The following is a 20187-nucleotide window of genomic DNA, read 5'->3' as shown; positions in this document are numbered from 1 at the left end:
AAGGATAATAATATGAATCTGTCGAAGCACGAAGCTGTAAAATAACTGAACTTGTGATCTACGGGAGATTTGAATCTTAAGTCCTCCATGCTGTGGATTGTGAAAAAAAACATTGAACAAATCCATGAACCTGGCTTCATCCTGTAACTCTTCACCTTCATGCACAAAAAACACTTGGCCAGTTCAGTGCCCTTGCTAGGCAGCACTGCACACCTTGTCACTGGGAAATGCTGATGGCCTGTGACAAGATATTATGGTTTTATAGAAGGAAAATTATTACCATATAGTCTAGACTAACATAGCACACACACATAAACACATTCTATGCTCCAAACAGAACCTGCTTATTAACTTGTTCACCATGCGTGCTGGCCAAGAACGCTACGTGTGGCCTTATGCAGCTTAGTAACATTTCTGATATGCTATGCCTAGGTTACACCATGCCCCAAGCTCTCTGGACAACTCCCCGCTGCAAGAGCAACATGCTGGTGTTCCCCACCTGCCCACACATTTCACAAAGGAAATAGGAATTGTGGGCAGCTAACCTTCCTGCGCTGAGGATGAAGTCCCTGAAGAACTGCTGGCACCCTGGGAATGAAGGGGGTGGACAAGGTCCTCTGATGCTCTGAGGAACAACAAATCTTTCCTGCAGCCTCTTCAGACGGCTCAGATTATCAGAACCCAGCATATTAAGGACATCCTGGTCTGGGGTGTCTCCCCAGCTTGCGCCACCACCAACAGGACCTTTACACATCTTCAGGAGACAGAAAGAGTAGTGAGGTGGAAAATTTGTAATAAGGCATCGTTTCACTTTGTCTCTCACCCCACATATTCTCCCTTCCTCACAACATTTGTTTTCAGAGTAATCCAAGCATGGCCTTTTCAGGCAGCCACGTACAAAAGATCTCTTTCCCTCATGCCAAAACTTGCTACCCACCTGGGCCATAAACAGCCTAGAGATCTTGAGAGACAGAAATCCAATCACAGAATCACACACAGAATCACAGAATGTTAGGGGTTGGAAGGGACCTTGAACATCTAACTCAGGCACACCTAGCAGGCTACATGTGGATGTGTGAAGAGAACACCTATCACTCGCATGGTCTTCAGGAACCACTCAGTAGGATCTTCAGCCCAGTCTCCAAGAACCATGATATGGCACTATGCATTCCCAGGCCAGTTTTTCCTGGATTTTCCACAGGGTTAAATAAAGTTAAAAAATTAACAACGATGCCCATCCCTCCCCCCCATAGATACTACTCAAAACTCAAAGAATCACAGACTTGCAGAGCTGTTCAGGTTGGAAGGGACCTCTAGAATCATCTAATCGAACCCTCTTGCTCAACCAGAGTCAGCTACAGCAAGTTGCCCAGGACCATGTCCAAGTGGGTTCCAAATGTCTCCAGTCTGGAATTTCACAACCCCTCTGGACCACCTGTTCAGGTGTCTGGCCACCCTCACAGTAAAGAAGAGTCTTCTTGTGTTCAGATGGAATTTCCTTTTTCTCAATTTGTGTCCATTGCCCCATGCCTTGTCAGTGAACACTACTGAAAAGATTTTGGCTCACTTCTTCATACCCTCCCATCAGGTATTTGTACACAGCGCTAAGTAAGATAACCCAGACCCTTCTCGTCTCCAGGCCGAACAGTCCCAGCTCTCTCAGCTTCTCCTCATACAAAAATGCTCCAGTCTCAATCATTCATGTGGTCCTGCACTGGACTCGCTCTAGCAAGTCTGTATCTTTCTTGTACTGGTGAGCCCAAAAGTGGACACAGTACTCCAGATGTAACCTAACCAATGCTGAGTAAAGGGAAAAGATGACTGTATACTCCTACATTAAGTCAGGATAGTTTTAATGAGAGAGCGCACAGTAAACGATGTATACAAAGTGAACAATTACTAGGTCCACTTATTCCAGAGTATCCTCCCCTCCCAAAAGAACATCTTGTTACACTGTCCAACCTTTAAGTTACCAGGCCTCAACACAAATCCTTGGTCTAGGTTCTTTTCTGCATGAGTATCATAATACACACAAAATTCCACAAATCACTTTCTAGTCAGACACATTAGATTCATTGAAGACTCCTAGTTATCAGTTTAAATCTCTGCTTACCCTTGTGAAACCCCGCAGTCTTCATTAAGAAGGCATAGATACAAAGGAAAAATACAGCATCTGGGACTCATTAAACCCTGTTGATGCAATGAAGTCCATCTCACCTCTTTCCCACAATCTCGCAGAACACACACATCAGACAGGACACTGAAGGAAATTCAGACTGGACACTAAAGGAATTTTCACCATTCCAACAGCTCGCAACTTCCTGGCAATGTGTGTGGGCTAACACTCAAGGTGGGGTTTTGTGTCTGGTTTGCGGTCCAAAAGGAACCCACCAATAAGCCAGCCATTTATAGAGAATACAGTGAATATCTATACTCCAATCACAAACACCCTTTCTGTCTTCGTTCCTTCAGTTACAGTGAAGTCAGATGATGCTTGAAACTGGCCAAAAGCCCCCTTTAAACTACAACAGCAATACCGTATCAAAAAGAGGCTGCTGCAGTGTTACACAGAAGAACCAGAGACTCTGCCGGTAGCACACTTGTGTTGCTAATGAACATAACTGGAAACCTCTCTGATACATGTCAAAATACACCCTTAAAAGTTCTAAGAATTGTAACTGTTCTAAAATTAGAAGGTCAAAGTAAATAGCCATAAAGAATGAATTCTTACGGGTCATTATGTGCTCAGTGTGCCTCATCCCTGATTTACACAGACTCCATCAGTAATTTATCACCGATTTATATTTCTGAAAAGGAAGGAAATCCCCAACCCGAAAACTTGGCTCTTCCAAAAAAAGTTTCAATATGAAAATCTCAAAGAAACTTGCAAGACACAGTCTGTTTTCTCAGGCTGAGGAAGGATCAAATCAGCTTTGATGTATATCTTAAATAAAAAAAAAATTAAAATAATAATAATAAAAAAAAAAAAAAGTCATTTACCTGGATAAGCTGTTTCTGAAAGAGCCTGGCAAAATGGCTGTGGTTGCAGGTTGCAGACAGGTGAGCCATCATGGCCCTGTGAAGGAAAACATCACAAAATGCTGACTTGATCTCTGTGGTACAAAAAAAAGAGCGTTCTAACCCCAAATTACACCAAAAGCACAAAATAACTGCTTTTAAGAAAGCAATCTCCAAAGGCCACTGCAAAAAGCAACATCTTCATAACCAGGTTTCCCAAGCACTGAACCACATCCGCTGACCATGGAATTCTCCCTAAGTACCTGCAGAGCAAACATAGCTCTAGAGATCCAAAGATTCTCTTCCTTTCCTACAATAATGCTGTTATTTAGGAAAAAAAAAATTAACTCGTTCAGCTCCCACCCTCCTCTGCGCAGAGCAGCGAGTTGAGAGTTCACACATATGCAAGTAAGAAAACAGCAACAGCCGTACTTCTGACACACAAAGAGAAGGAAAAATTCTCGGTTTAAATCTCAGCCTTGCTTTGCTCCTGTGGTGAAAAGTCACCTCCATACATGTAAATTGAGTAGGCTCGTGGTTAAGATTAACACAGAAACCCACAAGGCAACCACTTTCAAAACCATAACAGTTTCTTTGTATATATACTCTATTTTGATAAAGCAATAAATGAATAAAACAGTTTGCTTTGCATAAGCAGAGCCCCAGTTGTCTTGTTTTCAGAGCCAGTACACTAGAACCCCCTGAAATAACCAGAAGAGCTAAGAGCTTCTGAACGTATAACACACTTCTCCACGCTTAAGAGGAATGGGGCACTGCAAACCTGAAATGCACACACAAGTGTATATACAATGACAACATTCAGACCATAACATGCTGGTTGTGAGAGTGGCTCTTTCTGTGATTATGAACAGGGAAAGAGCTACACCAAGACTGATCAAATTAGGCCCTCGCCACTCATGGCTTGTTTCTTTAAGGTAAAAGTTGATACTTTTAAATATAGAAGCAAGTTTACATGGACAGTGTCTACCAAGAAGCACAGCTCCCTACAGATTAGTGCAGAAGACCATTAGGGAGAACATGGAACATAGGATGCCGAGTCGAGTATGCTGCACCAGCAGTTCAGCTACATTAAAGAGCTAGCTGAAGTTGCGTAAGAATCCTACCTGATCTTGTTGCCCAGAACTCTTTCAAAGTCCCAGCCAGTTTTTTCATGGTTATCCTCCCATTCACGCAGCAGTTCATAAAATATATCCCTGTGAATCAAGATATTTAAGGGTATGAATTCCCACTCTTCAAAATTTGAAGTATCAACAATTGAATAATCAATCGCTCCTAAGCTCCCCAGCAAGAATCTACCTCAGATTAAATAACTCAAGCCTCTAAGCATTCAGATACCTTGCAAAACTCATTAATGTTAGCGGTACTTCAGCGAGTTTCCATTTTCCATGTCTTTGACAGCAAGTGCTTAAGCTTGTTATGCCCAAGCTCTGACGGAATGACCAAAACACCCATTACCAGACATACTGAAGACTGAGAGGCAGGAAAGAATAAGCCACATGAAATAATACCTACGAGGAGAGAAAAGAGGACCAAGACAACTTGCCATTCTCCCCTCACCCTGTTGCTGCAAGCATGGAGGGAGGTGGCAGGAAGAATAAAAGCATACCAGATTTATATGCAGAAGCAATCCAGTAGGGTGACACACTGTACTGGCATTTACAAGAAGTCTCAATAACTCCTGAAGAATTAGGCTGTTCTTCTCTAAAGACATTAAGCATTTAGCTCCTGCAGTCAATATGGACAAAGACTTTTTTTTTTTTTTAAATTAGAGTGAAAAATCTCAAGATTTTTCTATAGCATGTAGCATACATGAGACATTCTTAATATCCTTTGTTCATTATCATGGAAAGATGATACCCTGTAAGCCATACAATAACAGCAGAAGAAGAAACTTACCTTTGTTTCTTAAATATGTGAAACGCTCTGTCACTGGGAAAGTTGGAGCGATTGTCAGTTTCTGGCTGGAAAGAAACAGACTGTACAGAGCACGGCAGCAGGAGAGACACCTGTTAAAAATATAAAGGCAGCCATTAGACTATTGTAAGTCTTTAATTTATCCAACAATCGGAGACCTAGAAAAAGTAGGGAGAAGACGTCAGGAGGAAACCAAGTACCACTAGTTGAGGTTGTTCAGACACTAGCCATTTCCCAGTTGCTAACTGCTAGTAAACACCAACAGTTTCACAACCTGTATTACACTACAGAGGCAGAATCACTTAACATTATGAGCAGAAGCATCTTGTCTCTCTGAGAAATCTCTGCAGAACAGACTGCAACCAGGATTGATAGAGTGTGGAAAAAATGATCTGCAAACAGCCAAAGTGTACCTTCAATATAGGGCTCCAGAGAACGCAGGACAGTGGTTGGCAATTCCTGTATTATTCTTCTTTCTCCTATTCGAAAAGCCTATGTCTTCAAGTAACAAGAGACCTTTATTTACAGCTTTAACTAAAAAGCTCAGCTATTGACATGCCCAGCAAGTACACTGTATTCTCTTTGCTGAGAGTAATTTCCATTTTTAAAAGACAGATGAAACAAGACACAAAATACCTTAAGGCAGGCATTCCTACCACCCCATTAGTTCCCTAACCCAGATGATTACATCAGGAAACCAGTTTTCATAAGCTGCATTGTCTCCTCTGAAGCTTCATTTGCCTAAAAGGAGTCCATAGCTATGAAATAAATCCACTTCTTCCAAACTACATTCTGATACTGCACCTAACCAATCATGTTACTATCCACGTTTATTAGATGAGAATCTCAAAAGCATAACTTGACCCTGTCAGAGTCGCTGGTCGAGGTCAGGGCCTGAAGCACAGCGCAAGGCTAGCCAGCAGTGTTTCGCAGCTAACAATCATCAGACCTAGAAATTCACTCACCCACCAACAAGAAAAAAAAAAAAAAGCAGCTTTTAGACACTTGCCAAAGACAACACGCCAAGATACTCGAAATAGAAGGAATAAGATTTAACATCAAAGCCATCGCAACTAAAAGAGCAACAACACAAAGGTTTGAAGCAATGTCAGTTGAGGTCTGCCAATTTTTACCTTCGCCGTGCTGCTTTCATAAGCCTGCCTGAGCCTCTTGTGCAAGGTGGGAGAAAAAGATGCAATCCGTTCATTTTCAGCCAAAAGCTTCAGCATCCCCTTTTCTAAATGGGAAATAATTCTGCCAAGACAACATAGATAAAACCAGACAGACAGACATAAACAACACATGATCAGACCTAAAGAAATGCTCATACTCATTTTTTATGAGGCTACCAAGTAAAGAGTTCTAAGCCCCAGGCACCCAGTGTGAAATCCTACCGACATCTGTAGGGCTATTTTTTATTGTTCCCATCTCATGACTTTCCCATTCTCGCATAATTACACTGAAGTTCAGTAGACAGATCAGTGCAAGGAAAAGTCACAGGCATCCAAACCCAGGTCAAGTTGTATGTCTTGAGGAAAAATTAACAACTCCATGCCTGTAAGCGGTAAAGCTCTAAAATCCAAGCACACTTGCTCCATCTCACACACATCTGCAGACAAAAGCAGAGGAAAAAAATATTGAACTCACTCATACTGATAATCCAAGACTTGAACAGCAAAATAAACACAATTGTGCACACTTCGGAAATGCTGTCTCCCTGGTGCATCTAAGGGAAAAAAAGAAACATAAGACAACAGCACCTATCACCATTTATAAACTAAACAACAAACAATTATTTCTCAAGGACAGCAGGAACTGCAATATTCAAAAATAGTCTTCTAGACCAGTATCCAGTTTCCAGAAGTTCTCATTCCTGCCACCTGAATATACAAATCCTCCCATCCATATCCTTCCTCCACTGAAGGCAACTGAATTGTTTAATGCTGTATGGGAAAGAAAAGATTTCTTCTCAACGTTCTGGCCAACAGTAAGCAGATCCAGGACAAAAAGTAGATCAACTGCAAACAGTCATCAGCTGCTGTTCCCGTAGCTGGAGACTTTGTGTTCCTAATCTCAGCCCTAAGAACCAGTGAGTGGCAAAACAAAGGCCAATCATATAATCAGATTGGGGCATCTGACAGGGGGGTGTGTGTGTGTGTCCCATCTTAAAGTCACTTATTTGGTTTTTTTAATATCCATACCAAAGTACTAACTGCATGAAGCTTCAGTCTGAATTTGCCAAAAAACAAATGCAACAATTACGCATTCATCTATGTGGATGGATCCTGTGCACTCATAACAAAACCTTAAATTTAAGAAACACAGGGCAGATCAACAGCACTTTTGACTTGCAGGGACCAACGAAGAAGAGACTCTAGCAAATCTGTCTTTCTGAAAGTCAGTGTTAGCCAGTAGCTACAGCAAATCTTGCACAATAGCAGAAACCTAGATTCAAACAGTGTCTAGTAACCCCACTCTATCATACTGCAGAAGCACTTCCCATACTTGCATGATTTTTGTCAGCATCTCAGGTGAGTCCCACAATGGTAATAAGATGTTTCTATGGAATTTAACACTAACTGCCTAAAGGCAACTACTTTATATCACATCATCATTCCATGGAAGTAACATTCTTTCCCCTCAACTCTATTGCTTACCTTTACTTCTTTCATTGGCTTCAAGGTCACTATCCCCATCTTCTGCAGTAGAAGTGCCTTTAGATGTCAACAGCTGCAGAACAAAAAAGAGCTCCAGAAAAATATTTGGTACCAGGTTTTCTGGAAGAGAGGAAATGAGATACTGAAGGTGGATATACAGTATTGGCCTGCTTTAATAAACAAAGGTAAAAAGACAGATACCTGTTCTACGGCACACTCAGCAAAGAACTCCCTCCCCATACACAGCCACAGTGTAACTCAACATGGGAATTACACAGAAGGGAAGGGTCTGGTTTCCGACAGGGCCATACAACTTCAGCCTACTGCAGCTCAGAGGACCGCATCAAGTTGACCTCCTTCCCTCAACTTTTACCTAGTATCCATTTAGTCTAGTAACTGTGCTGGCTTAGTTTATTTTTACTGATGTTATTTGCTTCTACACTGTACCCCTCTCACAACTTTTGCTTCTCATCTACCTCCCCCTCACAACACACATTCAAGTTCAAAGCTCAAAGAAAAGTCAGTCTCACATCTTCTGGGTCTTCACCTGCTATACACGATGAATAGAGCTGTGCCAGACACTCCAACTGTTTCTTGCAGGAAACCTTAGAAGGACTTGCACAGGTCACCAGATGGCTTTCAGCAGGAAGGCTAGCACTGCGAGTGTAGCTAGGCTTAGTAGGAGTACCAGGATCCAGAGATATCCCTGCAGGAGAAGATGCCTGGTGCAGCAATTTGCATCTGAAATTCAAGAGCAGCAACACAGCATGTGACTGAAGATGATACACAGCCACCATGCACCCAGAAGAGGTCTTTCTCTTGCAGGCTCGCATGAAGGAATTCCTGCAATAACTAACCGTGTCATTAACACTGTCTAAAGCTGCTTTCAGCACCATAGTAATTTAACTCATCTTTCCCTTAATATGAAAGGATCTTGGGGCTAACAATCAAAAGACTCAAAAGAATCACATTCAAATTCCAACTCTGCTAAAATAGTGTGGCACTTTGACCAGATTATCTAACTAACCTGTGTTAATTAGGTATGTCTCAGCTAGCCTGGTGTTTGTTAAGGACATGGAATCTCTTAGAGATCAGGTCCTAAAAAAAAAAAACCCAAACTTTGCATGTACAATTCTGACAGCTAGATGCTTTACAAAACCTATGAAAACAAGGTTCACGGTTCACATCCATACCTTCATATGCATTTGTAAGTTTCATATGCATTTGTAAATTAACGACATCCTGAGAAGATCCAATACCACTATGCAGAAAGGCAATGCAGCAACTGATGAAATACCAGCAAGTTAAACAACAGAAGGAACAAACTACTTTAATTGTTGGACTCTAAATGAACAATGATCACGCAGTAATACACAAATATTGTAAAAAAATATACCTACAGAGGTCATCCAAAATGCAGCAGCAGAGTGGCACACACAAGAAACATGAGAAGCAGGAAAAAAAGGAAGTAACATCAATATCAAATGATTGTTAAAGATCCCAGTGAACATCCACACTTGGAACATCACACCCCCTCACACCACATTGTCTCAAAAGTAAGTCTCTAGAAGTCACTTTAAAGACTACGGGGAAGATAGAAACGTTTTTAAATGCAGCAAAGAACACTTTCTATTGGCCTATTTCTAGTGGAACTGCTGCAATGAAGAACAAATTAGTCCCAAAATGGGAGCAGAAAGGTTATTTAATAACATCTTTCTTGGATGGATATAAGGACCCAACTGAAAGAACTGAAGAAAATTGTTTACTAAGCACTTTGTAAACCCACCAAGGTAAGACTCCAATAATGTAGCTGGACTCTGCTTCACTTCTGTCTCCACGTTGTCATCTGCCTCAGCATGAATTTCACCTTTTGCCCTTGCTCAAAGTTGGCTGGGGGCCGTGTTAGTTTTGTACCTCATTTCACCACCACTACTGAGGTCACAACAGAGCTCCCAGCTCTCAAGCATGATGGGTCGGATGAGATCACCTCATGGGCAAGATCCAGCCCACCTACTGCTATTTCACTGACTTCAGTTTATACGGATTAATGAGATATTTTGGGTCGAATTCAGACTGGAATAGGTGCTTCACTGAAGAGAGGCAGGTTTGAATCCTGAGCAGTTACAGGTCCGGTACAAACAGTAACTCATGAGACTCTACTGGGTCTGTTTCAGACAGTTCTGGTCCTACTGAAGTGAACTGCAAGGCTTAGCAGGAAAAGAATTCCACCCAATGTCCTGAGGAGTTTCCCAAGAGCAAGATCTACAAGGAACAGCAACAGTCCTGTCAGCAGTTATAAACAATAGTTTCCCTACTATTGTGCTTTGCTTTTTTTCTGAAGTACCAATCCTCACAGACTAACCGTGATACCATTTGACAGAGGATGAAACTCACACAGCAACTGAACAGCAGGGACAAAATTAGAAGCTAGAATTCACCTCCTCTCCCAGTACACATAATTTTCAGTAAGTAACTGCAGTAGTAACTTTTAGAATAGAATCTCACGCTGCCCATGTCCTGTTTTGTGACTGCAAGCTTCTGTTAGTCTGCCTACCTTGCAAAGTCATTAACACTTTCTCCACATCTGCATCATTAACTCACTCTCTTCAAACCAGACTACGCCTTCCACCACATGCACAATCTTCAAACACAGCCTAATTACACCAGCTCAAACCCACGGCAATCCCAGGACAGCTGCACGCATGATAGCCACACATGCAAGCCTGTGACGAGGCAATCCTATGAAAGCAATGAGGTCTGACTAAACTTCTGAAGATAAACTGAGGGTCATTGTTCCAGAGTCAGCACACCTCTAAAACGACAAACACAAGCTAGCTGCATTAATAGCCTAGTCTGGTACTAGAGTCACACTTGACTTTAGGCACCACTTTAAGGTCACCAATATCTGTTTTGGATATTCTTCTGGTCATTTCCACTCTGGTATTGGTACCACCTTAAGACAAGAGAATTAAGAATCAATACAAGCCCATCATCACCCTGCTTAGACTGTACCGTTCTTTCTTCAGCATCTCCCTTTCCTCTTGAAGGCTGTTGCTTATCACAGATGTAAGGTTTCCTTCCTGGACAGCGGTAAAGGCCTCAAGGCTTGACCCAGATGAAAATCGAGCAGCTGGAGACTGGCTGACAGGTGTAGAAGTGAAGCACATCTTTGGTTTTGAGAGGGGGCGCTCAGCACTTACAGGAGTTGGGTTGATTCGCCTTGAGGGTTTGCTTTTGCTGAAAAAGCGAGAAGCAATTCCACTGAAACCAAGCTAAACAACAACAAAAAAATTAGGTCTCAAGACAAATACGCATGCAGCTCTCCCAGAAGAACCTAATGCTAAAATAAAATGGAGTTAGGATATTGAATTTCTAAACTGTACGTGTAGTTGCTGACTTTATTCTGGTCACTGAATAAAAAGTCACAGACCCTTGCTGCAAAATTAATTATCAATCATCAAGTCACAGGACAGACAACACAGTGCCCCACAACTCCAAATATTTCTAATTTCGTAGAATATGCCTCATTTTAGTGAGAAACTAATTCACCAGAAGTTTCTAACATGACCACAAGAAGAAAAAAAAAAAAAAAAAAAGAAAAGAACACCCAAACGATAAAACCAATCAAGCTGCCATTGTCTATCAGTAAGAGTCCAGGCTCCCGAGTTACCAGAGGCCCTTTAAGTTTAGGGAAACCTATCCTTCCTGCATAAACTACCTAGATTTGTCCTTCAGGAAGAGGCTCTGTAATACAGCAAGAGACTTGCTGGAAGTGAGACACAGGAACATAAAGCATTACACTTCTCAAGGAAAAGCTGGTTCCCACATATTAATCACTATGGTGTTCTCAAAATCAGTATAGTGTTGGCTTCCAAACACTCCATGGCCTCTTTCCTCACTCTTTGTCCTAGACAAAAACTGTGCAATTGAGGAAGAGAGACTTACTGTCCATGCTGGAAACACACCATACCTCCCTGGGCCAAAGCATCTTCTAGACTCAGCACCTGGATCTCCTGTACAGACCCACAGACCCATCGCTATTCAATATTCAGCTGGAATTTCGCATGTCCAACTAGAAAGTCCCACTTTCAGAGACCAGTGCCTGATGTACAGAGCAAACAGGCTGACGTGACAGCCTTACACTTGGTAACAAAGATTTTAAAGCGTAAAATCTCAAAGAGGAAGAGAAAAGGACCGAGGCAACCACAACAGAAGCTAAGCCAAAGTCACCAGGGCAACCAGGGCTTGCTGCAGGCCAAATACAGGCATCAGCTAGCAATTTTGTCCACAATCACAAGGCACAAATGAAGCTGCACGCTAACATCTGTTACCAGAAGCCACAAAACGTCAGTCTAAAAGCTTTTTTGCTAGCATCAGTAAAGCTGAAGAGCCTTCCAGGACTGCTCTTCGCTAGCAACTGCCATTGTGTTAAATGAGAAACGCAAAGAGCCAAGGTAATGCTGACTTGTTAGAACACACAAAGGACAAAGGTGTGCTCAGCTTCGTGTCAGCTGGTCTGTGCACCAGCAAGCTGCAGGCAGCACCACGAGTGAGAGGCTAAAGAGGCATCCTGGGCGAGTTCACAGAAAGGAAATCTGACTACCCGCTGAAGCAATACTCCCCTACGTGGCAACCGTACCAGAGCAGTCCTGACCAAGAAGCCCAGCAGCCAGCCCCAGGTATTGTTTATTAAGGCATCTTCTGTGTCTGGACACGCGCAACAGGATGAGCTAGTCAAGGAACAGTAACCTGCAGCACGATCCAAATGAGAGAGAGGGGCAGACTTCTCTTACTTTGTCCAGCCAGAGGCAGCGCCCATGGGCGGAAACTCCTCCAAGTTGTTAAGATTTAGCTGGCTGGGTGGGGATCTGGCAGAAACAAGAGGCACTTCACTTCGCTTCCTTCTCCCTCCGCTCCATGACACGCTGTCATTCTTTCCGTCTTCCTCTTCACCGAGGGAACGCCCCAGATCCCGAGCTACCTGCCTGCCAGAAGCACCGACTGAGCTGTTGCCTTTCCTTCGGCCTCGTCTCACTGGCAGGGCTTCAGGCGTGGCTGTAAGGAAGCTCCCCAAGCTGGCCTTCTGAGATGACCGCTTCTCACCGTGGTTAAGCACAGGGCTATACCCAAAGCTCGGGCTGCTACTGGAGACCAAGCCAGGGAAGTCACCACAAGGGCTAGATAGATTTGACCCAGAAAAGGAAGAAGAACCACTGGATGCTGCAGCAGGAGAAAAGCTGGTGTCTGTGGTGCAGGTGGTCACCGAAGTCCTTTGGGAAAAGAGCTGCACTCGGCTACTGGTTGCATGGCCTGAGCGCCTTTCTGATCCTGGCCTTTGGCTCCCATGGGCCTTGGAATTAGGAGTTTTAGCAGGGGTAGAGGGTCCGTTAGTCAGGATCTGGCTGGTCTGCTCCCTTAAAAAATTTAGCAGAAAAGGCACAAAGTCTTTCTGAAGCAAACTAAGAGATACCAGCTTATCATGGATGTGGTTCTCCTACAAGGAAAGAGGACAAAGCATTAACATAAAGATGCTACCTGATTCTTTCCTCCTGTGTGCCCAGACGCATGTAAGTACTAACTGTGGGACTACAATACACAATAATTAAAAAAAAAAAAAAAAAAACAACACAAAACACATGACTTGTCAAAGTAGATCACTGAAATTCAAGTGACCTTAACGCTGGTCATAGATCTGAAACTGAGCCTCCACACAAGCCGTTTTGGCAGAAGCTTTCAGAGTCATACACTTTGGTCTCCAACTGGGAAACAGTGGAACCGTTCTGTGGAAACATCAGCAATACACACTGAAGCTATGGCTGCTGTCCCAAACCTGGGTTCCTCACCCCATGTGCAAAGAGCTGATCAACACGCTAAGTCGAGGTATTTGTCTCTATTTCTACTCTGCAGAGCAGGGTGCCGGGCATCTAACGCCAGCCGGCACACCGACTACTTCACACGTTCCTTTTTCATAGTAACAAAATGCTGCACATTAGTATTCTCAAACTTCCTTATCCACCCCTCACCCACCCCCACCACACATGCGTATTGTATCTCCTGTTTAAAACATTTGGGGAGGTCCCCTAATTAGCATGCTCATTATTCACAAGTGGGCGTGTATTTTAGTATCACAGTTACCCAAGGTCTTATCTTGACTTTATTCCAAAATCGTGCATCTGTTCCTAAGCCAGCAACCATAGGACCACAAAGCAGAAATTTACATTTTTCTTACCCCGAGACTCTCTGTGCTGTCTTTCTTCGAGATCAGGTACTTTGCGAGGTTTTGATGCGACCAAGGTAGGCTACTCTTTCATCCATTACACAAGCCTGCGTAACCGCCCACTTCGGAACCTTTGTAACTCTTAACTCTGTTCTCTCAACATCATGGCCACAGAAAACACGAAGCAACCAGCACCCCTAAGTCCCACATTTCAGACATTAATACAGAAGCAACTAATTCTAACAGAAAAATCTAAAATCCTCAACTTCTCTGTCCACTGTTTGTCTATGAATGCCACCTGCTTCCACCGAGGGCTGCTAGAACAACAGCTGTGTGAGCACTTCCAGTCCTGCATTGCCAAGCACAAGGCCCAAGCTGCTCCTCCATTTCAATTAAATAATTGTGCTCCCTTGAGACCTCACAGAGGTCTAAACAGTGACTGTGCAACTTGAAGGTATGTGAAGTCTATACTTAAGAAACTTAAACACAAAAACTCACCACAGACTCAACACATTTAAAATCTAAACAGGTGGTGGTGATCCTACAAGGGTAAATCTAGACAAAAAAGACTTCATGCTACACGCGTAGTTCAAGTTTTGTACACTGCATAAAATTTCTTTGGTTCCCAACGCTGCACTGCGTTTGTTTCCTCTCAGTGGGATTCAGCAACATTTGCAGTAACCACAGGAGTTCCCACAGGCAGCAACTTACTCCTTACCAACATCGAAATCATTGCACACGTACTCCTGTCCATTTATATTCACATCTCCACTAGAGGAAAAGTCAATAGAGCAAACGCTGTTTCTGAAGGACTTTTTTGTACGAAAGGAGGCAGCGAAAGCGTGGCCACGGCTGGACTCCTACAGCCCTCAACACCTAAGCTGAAATTTATATCTGAAAGCGTGAGACCAGCTCAGCCTCCTGGAGAAGCGCAAGACCGCAATGCAGCCTGGGTAACAAGCCAGGCAGCCAAGGCTCGCTGCTTGAGCACTGAGTGAAAAAACACAGGTCAGAACACAAACCCCATGAGGTGTCAGAAGACCCAACTTCTTACCAGCTCCGGTCCAAAACTGCCACGGGAAGCCAGAGCAAGACATAGCCACCATTTCCTCAGGTGCCCCCCGGCTTTAGTGTGGAGGCACAAAGAAAATTCCAGCCTGTGCTGGAGATCAGGTAGTTTCTCCAGCTTTTCAGAGCGCAACCTGCTTTCGCTCATCCTTTTCTGTGCAAGCTAACAGAGGTCTGGTTCCTTCACGGCCAGACAACAGCAGCCTCTCAACAGCTGTGGGCCGCAAGCCCCCCGCTCGCTTTCTCAAGCCGAAGCAACCGAGCTGCTCCTGGCAGCAAAAGGCAGTCAGCAATTCCCTTGCGAGGGCAAACTTTTTGGCCTCCTCACCCCCGCAGCGCCCGCCGAGCTGCCAGCCTCTCAAACTTCACAACCTCCACAGGCCTGCTGCTGCAAGCCACGTTTTTGGAAATACTGGCCAACATAAAAAGCTGGTCCCCTCTTCCCGCACAACTTTTGGATGACAGTGATACTTGAATAACTCATGTGGGTAATGGCAGGGAGCTTTAATGAATACTAGGTAACGTGCTCTGAGGGGCTCGGGCAGAAAATGCTTTAAATACAAATTGTTTCTCTATGTTACAGTGAAATACAAGCGCTCATAGTCCATCTACAGTTACAAATGCCTTCATGACCACAGGAACCCAAATTCTCCAGCCACATCCCACCACAAACCAGCTCAAACTCAGCAAGAACCTTCTTCCAGCCCTGAGAGATCCCCCTCAGCGTACAGGCGAGACAAGCAACCAGCCGGGACGCGCAGCGGCGTTTGCCCGGAGCCTCGCTGGTTTCCTCGGAGCGCCAGGCACAAGGCTCGGGGCTGCGCCGGCCGCCCACACGGGGCTGGCGACGGCCTCGTCCGTCTCTGCCCTTCGCTCTCCCCGCCAAAGTGGTGGGATGCGTCACCCCCCTCATGTCACCGCCTCGGAACACCAGCCGCCCTCCCCTTCCCTCCCCTCCTCCCTCCGGTCTCCGCCAGCACACGGCAGCCAGGGGACCCAGGCACCGCCTTCGCGCCACGCTTCCCGCGCAGCGACCGTCAGGCCCCGCCGCCACCTCAGCCCCGGAGCCGCGCCGCGCCAGAGGCCGCGGCCGCCCGGCCCAGGCGGCGCTGAGCTACCGGCGGGCACAGCCCTGCGGATTTTGACGGGTTTGGCGCTGCTCCCGCCGGACAGCTCCCCGCCGGCGGCCTCGCCTTCCCGCCGCTCCGCTCAGAGCCCGCCCGCGGCGGGGGGCGGTGCCGCCGGCTGTTAGACGGCGCTCGGCCCCAGCTCCCGGCCGCGGACAGGCCCCCGACCCGCAGACAGCGCCCCGGGTTGACCCATGCGGGCTTCGCCCCCCACAGCGGCGCGGAGCGGCCGCCCCCAGCGCCGGGGCGGACAAACTTTCCCGCATGGCACCGACGGAGGAGCGGGGGTGGTGCGGCGGCAGGCCCAGCCCCGCGCCGCCCCGCCGGAGCCAGGGCGCTGCCAGAGGAAAGGACGAGCGGGCGACCCGCCGCGCGTTACCTCAGCTGGACAGTGGCCGGGGCCGTGCCCGTGGCGGAGCCACCGCACCACGGCGCTGACCGCCACCTCCTCCCGTAGCAGCAGCTCCAAAACAGCCGCCATTCCCGGCTGCCGCTGCCGAGCACGCGCACAACCCGCGGCGGGGGGCGGGCCGGCGCCGGCTGCGGGCGAGCGCGCCACGCGCGGCCGGGCGGGCCCGTGTTCTCCCCCCCTCGCGGGGGCGTGGCAGCGGCGGCGGGGATTCCCGCCGGGGAGGCGGGCGGGGGCGGGGCCGGCGCGGGCCGAGCCGGGCCGGGCCGGCGGCCGGGCCCCCTCCCCATGTCAACGCGCGGGGCACGGGGCGCCTGCGCCGGCCCCTGCGCGTCTTTTCCTCTCATGCGCGGTATTTGCTTCCCCAGCAGGGCTAGGGGCCCGGCCTAGCGGCGGCGGCGACGCCCGCGGGCCGGGGCGGGGGAAGGGTCAGCGGCGCCCCCCGCGGCTCCGCGCCCGTCCGCCCGCCGGCGCCGGTCGGGGGCCGCCCCGTCCCCCTACCTCCCCGCGGCGGAGGATGGCCGAGGACTCGCCCAAGCGGCGCAAGGCGAATTTCAACGAGGCGGAGACGGAGGTGCTGATCGAGCAGGTGCTGAAACACGAGCAGCTGCTGTTCGCTGCGGGACCGGGCCGCGCCTCCCCGGGCCAGAAGCGGAAGGTGTGGGAGCTGATCCGGCACAAGGTGAACCCGGTGGCCGCCTGCCCCCGCGACGTGGAGGACCTGAAGAAGCGCTGGCGGGACCTGAAGCGCCGCGACCGCAGCAAGCTCTGCCGCCTCTCGCAGGGCTGCGGGCCGCCGGGCTCCGCCGCCGCCCTCGGCCTCCTCCTGGCCCCCGAGGAGATGCCGCCCGCCGCTGCCCCGCCCGCCCGCCGCCACCACCACCACCACCCGCGCGCCTACGGCTCCTTGCTGCCCGCCGAGGCCGTGCCCATCGTGGGCGGCATCGACACGCTGGAGCTGCCCGGCGCCGTCGTGGGGGAGATGGGTGAGTGCGGGACCGACCCCCCGCGGCGCTGTCCCGGACCCTCGGGCCGGGGGAGCCGCGGCAGCCGCTGCCTCGGGCTCGGGGGAGGAGCGGCGCTGAGCCGCCGCCGGGGCAGGGGGCTGCGGGTACCAGCCCCGCATCAGAGCGGCTGGTGTGGAGAACCGCCTTCTCTCCTTGGAAACGCAAAAAGTGTAGACACACACGCACAACCGGGAGATTTCCTGCTGTGGGTCATAGGAGTCCATCAAAACAGCACCTAAGAGTAAACCCTGTCTCGTAGTAGGTGCCTGTCTATGAGGCATCAGACACAGCCACCTGTGTTCACCTTTCACAGCATCACAGACTGGCAGGTGTTGGAAGGGACCTCGAAAGATCATCTAGTCCAACCCCCGTGCCAGAGCAGGACCACCTAGAGTAGTTTCACACAGGAAGGCATCCAGGCAGGTTTTGAATGTCTCCAGAGAAGGAGACTCCACAGCCTCTCCAGGCAGCTTGTTCCAGTGCTCTGTCACCCTCAGTGAAGAAGTGCAAAAGCCATGCCAGCCTGCAGTTCCAGGCAGTACAAAGTGCTGCGAGTACGTTACTGTACGTACCAGAGAGACATTGCATTTGTGTGCCGAAACAATCGCCTCCAATACCAAGGGATTTCCTGCAATCCCAGTGTTTTGGCAACACTGTTACCACATGCATGGTAGAGCGTGCAATGAGCTTGCAATGAACTTTGTCTCTTAGAACCTAAAACTCATCTTTTGTGGTGGGGTCAGTAAGGGATCTGTAGTATGCAAATATGTGGTTAATTGGTGAATGCATCTTTATGGCTTTCTTCCCACTTGTCGAGGTAATAGATATTCTAAAAGCAACAAAGATAACGCAGTGCAAGTTGTAGACTCTTGGTTCAAGGTCTAACGTTAGTGCTTCGTGGATGAGAACACATTTCTCTGATCACTGAGGTCATGAAGTTTCTCATTGATTCTCCTTTGCTTTTCCTCTCTCCCCATTTCCTCTAGGGTTTAATGATGATCCTGGCCCATCTCATCAATCCAGTCTTGAGAAGATGAACCTCAAAGAAGAAATAGTAGTGAAGGTGGTAGAGCAAGAAGAAAGCTCTGAGGACATGGCAGTGGTTCCACCTAGCCAAGAACAAGTACCGTTTCTGGGGACATCAGGCGATGGTTCCTCTGGGAAAGTAAAAGCCAAAACAAAAGGCAGGTCCCAGGCAGACCAAAATGAAATAAGGGAAGAGGACCTAGTGCAGATGCAGCAGACCCAGATGCAAGTGATCCAGTCTGGCTTTGACAGTGTCAACCACAATCTTCAGCTGCTGCAGCAAGGCATGCAGGATCTGAGTAACAGCCTCAGCATCATGGCACATACGCTTGTTGCTATCAAAAACGTCTATGTGAAAAACAACACTGGCCCAACCACGTATGCCACTGCCTCTACTCAGACCACAGCTGGGTACCTGAGCCCAGGTTCCCCCCAGGTCTCGCCTGCTGAGGACAGAGGTAGAGCGAAGGTGGCTGGAAGCAGCAGCAGAAGCAGCAGCTGCAGCTCCATGTCACAAGAACCAGGTCCTTCCGAGTTTCCCAGGCCCCCCCTGAGAACCATTAAGAAAGAACATCCAAATGGCTGCTACTACTTCTGCTTTGCAGATGTGTAAAAACTTGAATATATGTAAAGTGACTGTGGTGTTAGGTGCTGTTGTATGTTCTGTTCCAGCCTGTGACTTCAAAGGAGCACAGTGGACTTGCCTCCCATGTTTTTCCCAGTGGGAAACACTTCACTAAAGGTGGCGTTAAACACTAATTACCAGTCTCCCGTTTGTTAACTGTTGCAGTTGGCTAATAATTTTCTTCTGTTTTCCTTATCCTCTTACTCTCTTAAAAAAAAAAAACAAACAAAAAAACAGATTTATTTTGACTACAACTCTTGTCTGTATCATCCTTTGTTGAATGTGACCTTTTGAAAAATAAAAGGCATGAGAGTGGGGTAAAAAAGTAACATGGTTACTGACTGGCAGGAGCTGTCTTAACACGAGTTGCATAGCTTTTTGACTAAACAAACCTCAGAAGTAGTTGGATTTTTAAGTACTTGCATTTTCTAATAATGCTGGGGGTGTTTGCTTGGTTGTTGTTGTTCTGGGTTTTTTTAAGTCTGAACTGTGCAAGGCATCACAGGAGGAGTTTGACATGCCTGCTTACTCTAGGAATGGCTTAGGACTGAGCTGTTGATTCATGAATCTGCTCCTCAGAGTTCATACAGCATGGTTCCACTTGGCTATTCATTCCCACCTTGTCAAATGCACCTTCTCCTCAGAGGCATTTTGTTTTACTGCACTAGCAAACTAGGCTCACTCTTGTCACATGATTAAGATAGAGAAATACAGCAAAAAATAGTTACTGATGAGTGATGCCTGGTTTTGACATGGAATAGCTTTTCCCCATATGGTTTATAAGAAGGCTGTATCTTCACCAGATTTTGCAAGCCTTCTTGAATCAACACAACATTTGTAATACAGAGCAAAAAAGTTTCTGTATTGTTTTACATGAAACAGAAGTTAGATTTGCTGGTAAACAAGTTACAGGAGGCAGGGGCTGACTTTGCTCCTGACAGAACAAATGCTCCTGCATAGTTTATGAAGCTTTCATCTTCACCTGTTGGAGAGATGAGTAAAATCTTCCATTCTCTTAACTAGATAGCCAAGGAAGAAGAAAGACAAGGAAGAACTGGAGTAAAAAGTAACCTGTTACCTGTCAACATTGAAACAAGC

General features: G+C 47.0%; 2 protein-coding genes across 3 annotated transcripts in view; one reads left to right on the top strand and one right to left on the bottom strand.

Moving 5' to 3' along the window:
- The window catches only part of CDAN1 (codanin 1), a 33800-nt gene extending 17297 nt beyond the window's left edge, over window positions 1–16503 (bottom strand). Inside the window, exons 1-12 of one of the 2 annotated variants that reach the window (XM_086461982.1) lie at window positions 16373–16503; window positions 16199–16331; window positions 12404–13104; window positions 10623–10847; window positions 8158–8351; window positions 7611–7730; window positions 6601–6679; window positions 6087–6207; window positions 4936–5045; window positions 4143–4232; window positions 3001–3076; window positions 546–754 (exon numbers count right to left, since the gene is read on the bottom strand). In XM_086461982.1, coding sequence (XP_086318108.1) covers window positions 546–754; window positions 3001–3076; window positions 4143–4232; window positions 4936–5045; window positions 6087–6207; window positions 6601–6679; window positions 7611–7730; window positions 8158–8351; window positions 10623–10847; window positions 12404–13104; window positions 16199–16331; window positions 16373–16503 — 2189 coding nt within the window. The remainder of the gene's footprint in view (window positions 1–545; window positions 755–3000; window positions 3077–4142; window positions 4233–4935; window positions 5046–6086; window positions 6208–6600; window positions 6680–7610; window positions 7731–8157; window positions 8352–10622; window positions 10848–12403; window positions 13105–16198; window positions 16332–16372) is intronic. The other variant, XM_086461983.1, reaches the window with a different exon arrangement.
- Window positions 16504–16948: 445 nt separating this feature from the next.
- Window positions 16949–19077, top strand: LOC147415819 (uncharacterized). The gene is made up of 2 exons (XM_086463479.1): window positions 16949–17417; window positions 18425–19077. The coding sequence occupies exons 1-2, from the start codon at window positions 16949–16951 to the stop codon at window positions 19075–19077; spliced, it is 1122 nt and encodes a 373-aa protein (XP_086319605.1).
- Window positions 19078–20187: the final 1110 nt, after the last annotated feature.

This window comes from Leptosomus discolor, chromosome 3 (assembly GCF_034619465.1).
Source record: "Leptosomus discolor isolate bLepDis1 chromosome 3, bLepDis1.hap2, whole genome shotgun sequence".
Lineage (NCBI taxonomy): Eukaryota > Metazoa > Chordata > Aves > Leptosomiformes > Leptosomidae > Leptosomus > Leptosomus discolor.
Note: the sequence above shows the minus strand (reverse complement) of the source record. Positions and strands in the feature narration are given on the sequence as shown.